The sequence below is a fragment of the Poecilia reticulata genome, chromosome 2 (assembly GCF_904066995.2).
Source record: "Poecilia reticulata chromosome 2, P_reticulata-male-v2, whole genome shotgun sequence".
Classification (NCBI taxonomy): Eukaryota; Metazoa; Chordata; class Actinopteri; order Cyprinodontiformes; family Poeciliidae; genus Poecilia; species Poecilia reticulata.
The window spans coordinates 18,145,516-18,154,757 of NC_088831.1; the positions used below are offsets into that span (position 1 = coordinate 18,145,516).

General features: G+C 40.3%; 1 protein-coding gene across 2 annotated transcripts; it reads left to right on the forward strand.

The window, feature by feature from the left end:
• The first annotated feature begins 519 nt into the window (after positions 1–519).
• slc35a5 (solute carrier family 35 member A5) lies at positions 520–8,544 on the forward strand. 2 transcript variants are annotated; one of them, XM_081599058.1, is made up of 11 exons: positions 520–628; positions 874–1,071; positions 1,899–2,077; positions 2,240–2,338; positions 3,215–3,348; positions 4,296–4,363; positions 4,861–5,049; positions 5,813–6,013; positions 6,105–6,232; positions 6,637–6,923; positions 7,364–8,544. In XM_081599058.1, the coding sequence occupies exons 1-11, from the start codon at positions 588–590 to the stop codon at positions 7,430–7,432; spliced, it is 1,593 nt and encodes a 530-aa protein (XP_081455184.1). In that variant the 5' UTR covers positions 520–587; the 3' UTR covers positions 7,433–8,544. The 2 variants fall into 2 exon arrangements, with proteins under 2 accessions (XP_081455184.1, XP_008435615.1); XM_008437393.3 differs by having other exon boundaries at positions 6,637–6,905.
• The last annotated feature ends 698 nt before the right edge of the window (positions 8,545–9,242 follow it).

A 9,242-nucleotide genomic window follows, 5' to 3' on the forward strand; every position in this document is an offset into this window, starting at 1 on the left:
ACTCTTGAAATAAGACAAACCAAACTAATAAGTAACTTTTCAACAAGCCATATGGGCTTCTTTTAAACCCTTAAGATTTATGGAAAAAGTACTAGTTCCACTGGCAGACTATTATATTTTATAAGTGAAATAATCTGCCAGTGGAACTAGTAAAACTGCTGAAAGTCTAAAATACACATTTCCAAACCATTCTTAATTAAAAAAAACCCCAAAAAAAAACCAACCGATCATAACCATGGTTGTCATTTGTTCGAATGAACAAATTTAAACATTGAAATGAACAGTGGAAATGAATATTGTAATGTGTGAATCTGACAGTGGATTCAGCATGACAACAGGTCAAGATTAAATATAAGGACATTTTGCAGTACCTGGGAAGTATGTGGATAAAAGGCTGAAAACGATGTACAAATGAAATGCACTAATGACCTAGAAGGTCCTTACCTATTTCACCTCTTAATTAGTTTAAGTATGGGTAACTTCCTGTTTGAGTCGTGGTGCTTTTAGTTTGAAGGGGCAATTTCCGGTTTAACTGTTGGAGCAAAGTTAGCTTAACGGCAACCAGAAGACGTAACGGCGATTATAAAATGTCTATATTTTTTCAGCACCCCCTTGATAGAGACAAAAGGTATGTTTATCAAAATGAAGTACATGTTTCAAATATTGTGTGACTTAAACCGTAAAATTACATAAAGATGTTGTATTTTTTTTTAAACAGCTTTTATTTAATCATCTTTGTATTTAAAAATACTACTGAATTCTAAGTCGTTTTGGCCATTAAAATAAGAGCCCAAAGAGCCGTAGCAGAATTGAAATCCACAGGGGTTTCCAACAGAAAAATGTCTTTTTAATGAATATATTCAATGCCATCAGTTCCATCAAATGCACCAAAGCGTATCTGAGAAGAGTTCCTACAGATGCCTACGTTCGGCAGCGTCTGAGTCCTTGCTGCATGACGTCACCGCGCCCGCTGCGTCGTGATCGCGTACGCCTCCTAACAAGGAAGTCGTCGGTTTGTGTTGACGGAATAAGACGCTTCAGCTATGCTTCGGATAAAAGCAGCAATAAGTGGTACGTCGCTGTAAAAACGGAGATATCTTTCAGTTTATTCTGGTTGAACTGCTACAGAAAATATCACTTTATTTTAATATAGAACCACAGCTGTTGTCATGCTATGTTAATGCTAACTAAACGGTGAGCAGCTGGTACAAAGAGAAAGAGAACAGAAAGACGCCCACTATTATTTCTGTTTTGCATGATTACACGGGCGTTATTCCCTTAATTATGTTAAAGCTGTTTTTGTAAAATTATAATAAATGTGATTATTCTTTCATAGATTTATTGGCTTTAAATGTAGATTGAGAAAGACTACCTGTCTCTGTCAAAAAGCTCAAAGCTAAACTTGACAACCCAAGACTACACAGTGCGGGGCAGGGGCCATTTGAGGCCATTAGAATAATGTAGTGTTGATAAATAGCAGGCCTAAAAGTTTGTCTTAAGCAAATGTCATGACATTGTGTGACATCAGTTCAATTCAATCGAATTCAATTAAAAAGATGCTTTGTTAAACTCGAAGGGAAATTAAATGTTGTAACTCATCCAAGTTTCTTCAGACTGGACCCCAAAGACCTGTCACGCTCCCATGAACTCTGTCTGGTAAAGAACCACCGGTCTGGCAGTGTTTCAGTTATTTAAAACAAAAAGAACCCTCAATAATTATTGATGTGGACTGATATGAAACTCTAGTATCTTGATGAGTTCTTCAGCCATACCATCTAGCCCCATCACCACATAATCCCTCTCTCATTTGTTCCAGCTGCACTGACAAGTTGTGACCAGTTGAATTTTATCTTCAGTGTTGCAGTCACAATCCAGCAGCCTGATTGTTTGTGTGACAGGTCTGAAGAGCTGAACCCAGAGCGGCTTCCTGCGCCCCAGCCAGCCAGAGCCATGGTGAGCTGCTGCCCCCGGCCCAGGCTCTGCTCCCGCTCCTCGGCCTACACGCTCGCTCTCGGCCTGGGCTTTGTTACCTTGGGGACGAGTCGCATCGTGCTGCTCAAGTTCTCAGCAAACGCCGGTGAGCGACAGGATGTACATTTTTAAACATAACATTGAATGACAATAAACTCTCTGTGAATATATGAGACGCTTGTCACCAGCAGAGGCATCCACAAAAAAGATTGGCTCTCTTTCATAAGTAATACATCTTGCTGCTTTTTTTTTCCTACTTTATTTTCAGAAAACAAGTATGACTTCCTCCCTGCATCTGTGAACCTGCTCGCTGAAGCTCTGAAGCTGCTCTTCTGTCTGGTTATGTCAGTCAGAGTGATAGTCAGAGGTAAAAACATCGCTGTCATGGTATTTACTAGAGATGCACCGATCCAATATCGATATCTGTATCGGTCCAGATATTGAAAAAATTTTTAAAACAATAACATTTTGTTTAAAAATATAAATATTTTGAAACACAACAATTTGAGTAATCAATTCAGCAATATCGATCTGTATCAGATCGGTATCAACCGATACTTAACCTCAGATATTGGTATCGGTATAGATAGTGTAAAAAGTGGATTGGTACATCTTCAGTATTTACAGTGGAGAACAGAAGTTTACATTCACTGAATAAAAAGACACACACTGCTTTCTTCTGTCTAAAGTTAAATCAAACCAAACTTCTCTTGCTTCAGGACAGAATCATCAAAATTTATTCTGCCTACAAAAAGCCACAATAATGAGAGAAAGAATCTGCCAAAGATTCATAAATTAAGACATTTTGTGCTGAAGTTTAGTATCAGCTGATACCGATCCATACAGAAAAACATTGCTGTATTGACTAATTTTTATTGTAAGCACACGTAAATGTACTGAATTACAAATTTATTTGATAACTTTGCACAAGTACAGCACACTGAAATACACCAAATGCTTCACAAGTCAAACATGAAAAAACATCACAACTGTAATTTTTTCAGTCAGTGCAATGAAGAGTTTAAGATGAATAGATATAATGTGAAATAAATAACTATAAAGTATTATGTCACTCAGACCACAAAGCATAGAATTATACTGAATAGATCTGCCCTTATGGATTGGACGCATTAGTTTTTTAAAATATGTGTCCCGATATTTTAAAAATATAGGTCCAGCTCAAGTTAAAAGTAAAAATGTTGCAGTAAAAATTCATACCAGCATGCTGTGTGTGTGTCCTCAGAGGGACGATCATGCAGAGATCTGGGCTGCGCCTCCAGCTCCTCCTTCCTGATCTCCCTGAAGTGGGCCGTTCCGGCGTTCCTCTACTTTCTGGACAACCTCATCATCTTCTATGTGATGACCTACCTGCAGCCGGTGGGTAAACGGTCAGATCAGAATCCTCATCACACACTCTCAGGGCTGGACTTACAGGGATGTGGGGCCCTGGGCGGGAGCCACTTTTGGTGCACCCTCCTCTAAAGGCAAATGTGTCTGCTATTAAAAATTACGGCACAACAATATGCAATCCTATGCATGAACTGATGCATGGTAGGTTTAATACGTCCCCTGAACAGTAGCTCCATATATTCCTAAAAAAAATACTTTAACTTCTTAATTTTCAAAGACTTGAGGATTGTTTATATTCGTAAAATTCCCAGACTTTGACTAAAATTCAAATGGTTGTAGAATCATTTGATATGGTTCTACAACTTTTATATAAAGTACAATGCAAAACACATATTCATTTAAACAAAAATTTTAAGTGTGTAGTGCCCCCAAAAACACATCGCCCTGGGCTACTGCACACTGTGCCTTCCCAATTTTATTTTTATTTTTTTACTGTGTGTATTTTATTTTTTGTATTTTATCTTTTAATTTATTTTGTGTATTTCATTTGTTTTGTTTTATTGTATCCAGGCTTTATGTGGTAGACCAAGTTGAGCTTTACTACAGCGGAAGGAAAAAAAATTGCTTTTCTGCAATAAAAATCTTTAAAGTCCTATGTCTCTTTTTAGCCAGTTCAACATCCCTAAATAAAATGAATTTCATCCAATTGGCCTCAGAGATATGTAAACCCAGCTGTGTATATTTTAATCTATGTAAACCCAGCGGTTCTGTTTCTGAACTCTGAGGTTCTTTAGAGAACATTAGTGAACAAACGGCATTATGGAGGCCAAGGAACCTTTTCTCAGGTATTCAGTGTGATTATTTCTGGAGTAAAGCCAGAGTTCCTCCTGTATGTCAGACCTCAATCCTTCATTCTTTTCTTTCTAAAGGTGGTTTGTCATTCTCTGACTCTGCTGTTTCTCTTGTTGTTCCAGGCCATGGCAGTGCTGTTCTCCAACTTTGTCATCCTGACCACAGCTGTTCTCTTTAGACTTGTTTTAAAGTAAGTGGCTCAACTCAGTATTTCCCTGTTCGTTCCTACTCTTAATGCAGAGACAAAAGGCATTCTTGCATTCATGCACTATTGGTGACCTATACAAGCCTTAAAAAGTCTTACATTTGACTGACTGAAACCTGCAGAAACCCTGTAGCTAGCTAGCTAGATTCTTTGTATCTATTGTATATAAGGGCAACCTTATCCAGAAAAGACACAGTTTTGGTGCCCTGGTGTGGCTAAAGCTCCCTAGAAAATGATCTGATAATTTCTTTTGCACATTTCTATCACAATAAAGGTATTAAATTCCATTCATAACAGCCTTAAAAAGGTCTTAAAAAGTCTTAAATTAGAGCTAATGAAGCCTGATCTCACCAGTCTGAAGGGTGCTATAGATTTTTTTTACTCTTGTGTTGACCATCTTCAGACTGACCAGCTGACGTCCCAGTGTAATTAAACCATTATGATGGGCAGCATCAGACGGACATGTTTGGTTTTTCCGTCAGGAGACGCCTGTCCTGGGTTCAGTGGGCTTCTTTAGTTATCCTCTTCCTGGCCATCGTCTCCTTGACAACAGAATCAGGGGGCAGCCAGAACTCCATAGCAGTGCCAGGCCTTCACTCAAACCCGCTCTCCACCCCGTCCAACTCCTGCATCCTCTACACCCAGCTCCTGGAGCAGATGAAAAACAGCAGGTAACTTCACTCTGATTTAATGCAAAATGTTTCACTGAAGAGGGAAAAACAAGAAAGGATTTGATCGATTGGAAGCAAAAAAAAAATCTGAGCTTGAGTTCAATTTAAAGAATATACTTTACTGATCCCGCAGGGAGGTTAAATAAAGACATACTTCAAACATGACGTTTGAAGTATGTGACTGAATCACATGAAGTAACACGATAGAGGAAAACAATAGTCCTGTTCAATCTGCAGGGGAAATAACTAAGTTGCAGCATAACTAAAAACATTTAGTGGTTGGTCTATGTTTCATTCAGAAATGGCAGCCCTCGGTTTCCCTCAGTGTATTATAAGCCTGGAGGGCCACCAGGCTGAACTTGCCCCCCCCCATACCCCCGCCAGGCATTTATTTATTTTAAATGGGGAGTTTTTACACATCAGTAACATCGACAGTAAAGACACATTAAGCTGGTTTTATAGTTGACACACCAATAGCACCATCCCTGCATCTGCCTGTTGGCTTCACACACTATTTTGAAATTACAATTCCTCCTTATACGACTCAGAATTTTGTAACATATAACATTTTTTTGAACACAAAAACCCCCAAGAGCCGTCACCACCGGGCTTAGCAGGTGTTCTGAGGGAAACTCTGGCAGCCATCATAGATTGACCAGTACATGGATCGTTTCTTGACTGACAAAAGACCCGACAGAGCCTGGACCGCCGTCTCCAGAGCTCGTACTCCTGTGGTGTGAGAGTGTTGTTGGTTGTTCGGCAGCGCCTCCGAGTCGTGGACGTCGTCTCTGCCCGGTCAGGCCTGGAGGGAGAGGGTGGTGGAGAAGCTGCAGTCGCTGGGTGTGGGTCATGTCCTGCTGCTGCTGCAGTGCTTCATTTCCGCCATGGCCAACATCTACAATGAGAAGATCCTGAAAGAGGGAGACCAGCTGACAGAGAGCATCTTCATTCAGAACAGCAAACTGTGAGGAAAAGCTGAAGCAGCAGGAACAGTGTGTGTTATGGTGTGTGTGTGTGTGTTGTGGTGGTCTCACCGGGCCGCCTGCTGTCTGCAGGTATGTGTTTGGTGTGGTGTTCAACGCTCTGACTCTGGGGCTCAGCAGCGAGGCGAGAGGACTCACCATCCACTGTGGCCTCCTGCATGGACACAACGTCTACTCACTGGCCCTGGTGCTGGTCACTGGTGAGGACTGATGGGCAATGCTGCTACTGCTACATCGCCAACGAGCAGAGAAACTGACCTGCCAGTGTCTACAGATTCAATTCTGATTCTCAGGGTCACAATTCAACTCAAACAAGTTTTATTTCAGAAACAATTTTCAATTCAGAAGCTATTTTTATTTCAGAAGCCAATGTTTCCATTCTCGATATTCTGTTTAAATTATGTGACTGACAAAGAGTGTGAACAAATAGAAGATTTATTTAAAACGGTTATTGCTATGTCAGTTGTACGAAATTTCATCAGTTTATATTTAGCCAAAAATAAAATTCTGTGAATTAATTTACCATTATTAGTTTAGTTTAGCTTCATGGCTTTTTCTTAAATGGAAAAATCTAAAAGAATTATTCCTCCTCCTCCTCTCTCAGCCGCTCTGGGCTTGTCTGTCGCCTTCATCCTGAAGTTCAGAGACAACATGTTCCACGTGCTGACGGGGCAGATCACCACCGTTCTGGTCACCGGCTTCTCCCTCTTCCTGTTCGACTTCCGGCCGTCGCTGGACTTCTTCCTGCAGGCGCCCATGGTCCTGCTGTCCATCTTCATCTACAACGCCAGCCGGCCCAGGGACCCCGAGTACAGCCTGCAGCAGGAGAAGCTGCGGGTCATCAACGGAGAGGTGTCCGAGAGGTCCAGAGGGGTAAGCGGCTCGCCTCAGGTCAGCAGGCAGCGACACGCTCAAACACTTCGAGCTAAAGCATTTCACAACTGAGTGGAGTCTGAGCAATTAGCCACGAGAAAGGTCTAAAATATGCGGAGAAGAAAGTTTTACACCTTTACCAACATGTTTTAGACATTTGTTTTTAATGGTAAAAACGTTGTTAAAGGGTTAATAGAGGAGCCATGTTGTGATGACTTCCTGAAGGCGGAGCTTCAGAAAGAGCAGGAGTCTCTTAAAGAGACAGAGGCCCAATTTAGTTATTTTTTCCTTTTCCCTCAATAGTTTATGCACTGAACTGTACAAAATAAGTCAGATTAAAAGGGTAAAAGGTTTTGAAATGATTCATCAGGGAAACCACTGCATAGTTTACAGCGTGTGGATCCAGTGGGATGCTTCTCTAAACACATTCTGTCCCCTGTGTGTTCCTGCTGCTGTAGGACGGCGAGGAGCTGGAGCTCCTCACCAAAACCAACACAGACAGCGAGTCTGACGAAGACTCTCTGTAAAAATCCCGAGTTCAGAGGATAAACCACTGCTGAAGCTGAAGTCTGAACCTCGTCACCCGGCAGGATCCGTCTGTTGCATTTGAACTGAATAACGGTGAGAAATGGCGCTGAAGGAGAGGTTCTAATTCACATTCTGAAACGTGCCTGTTTGTGCATGAATGCTGCTGTTTGTGTTGGGACAGAGGAGTGACAATAAAAATAAAAAATAAAAATCTGACAGCACTTAACGATCGTTAAGAGCTTTTCTGTGTAAATATTCCTGTAATGCCTCCAGCTGTTGAGCCAATCTCGAGCTGGGATTGGGATACTATAAGACTTTGGACTTTTGACATATGGAAAGGTTATTTGATAATCTCTGGTTTTATCCTGTAACGTACATTGTAGGCTTTAATCAGTTCATGCTGAATCGAGTCACTTTTGGCTCTATAGGGAATCAAAAAAAGGGGGGAAAAAAGGGAAGCCAAAAACGGGAAGTTCTATATTTTTCATCAGATGGCCATCTTGCTTTGTATGCCGGCCTAATGAAACCACGCCTCATGTGGGTCTAAATGTGAAGAAGTGAAAGCAACTTGGTGGAACAACAAGTTTGTCCCACTTTTTACATTTTCTGTCTTGAGTTTTCTGAATAATCACCATGTATATTGGGCTCAAAAGTGTGGAATTTGGATTTCTACTGCGTCAGGATGGGGCAGTTTAATTAGAAATTAAGGACAAGCTGCCAATTTCACTTTTCTTCCAGCATTTGTTATGCTGAGGCGAGTGAATCTTTATCAATACAGACATCAGAGAATACTATCGCTGCAACGAGTTGGACAAAAAAGAGCTTGTTTACCAATAAAAGCACAAAAACATCAAATCTCTGTGTGCGAATATGTGGAGCAGACCTCCACGTTTACATTTCATGTATATTTAATGCTGCGTCTGATCTGAAAGCATTGAATGAACCGGCTTCAAATCTGCTGCAGCTCGATCATTAATGTTCATTTGGTGGATTAAATGGTGAAATTCTGTAAAATGTATCTTTCTCTTAACATTGTTGATGCCTTTGAAATATGTATGCCATTTATTGTGAAATGACTTTTTTTCTATTAAAAGAAACTTGCTAAAGCACAGTGGGCATTTTTGTGCTAATTCTTTTTCTCTAAAGAAAAAAAAACAGTTTTATGTTTGAAAAACAAACAATCTTTTCAACCCGGGTTCATAACTAGATAAATTATTTTAAGCATTTTAATTGGCTCACAGCTTTCAGATTTTCCCTTTTGCGCCTTACCAAATCAAGCCAGTAGGGGGAGGTACTACTTAAGACATTGCTACACAGCTCGCCCAGAAAAGCTTCAGTAATTCATGACTACGATTCATCACTTTATAAATTGTGAGCTAAAATTAGTCACTAAATGATAAAATGTCATGTCCTTCAATTGCTCTTTTGATGTATAAAGAGTTCAGTTGTTTTTCTGGTATATAAATGTAACCCTCTCTCCTCAATATTCATATTACTGAAGCAATATAAATCAGTTAGGATGCTACTTTTACATTATAAAACCAACTTTTAAACTAAGTTGCTGTCAACCAGGCAGTAAATGACTCAGCTAAACATGGTGGCTTCCTGCTTCCAAAACATCCACAAACCCTTTTCCTGCCCTCTACTTTGCAGTTGGGTTGGCTGCCTCTGGTCATTATGGCCAAACAATTTTTCATTTTAGTTTCGTCAGGACACAAGATTGAGGCTTTTCTTAAATCTGTTTTTTTTTTAATGTTTTTTTGGTTAGATGGCTTCCTCTTTGATGCTTAGGATTAGGTACAAAATTAA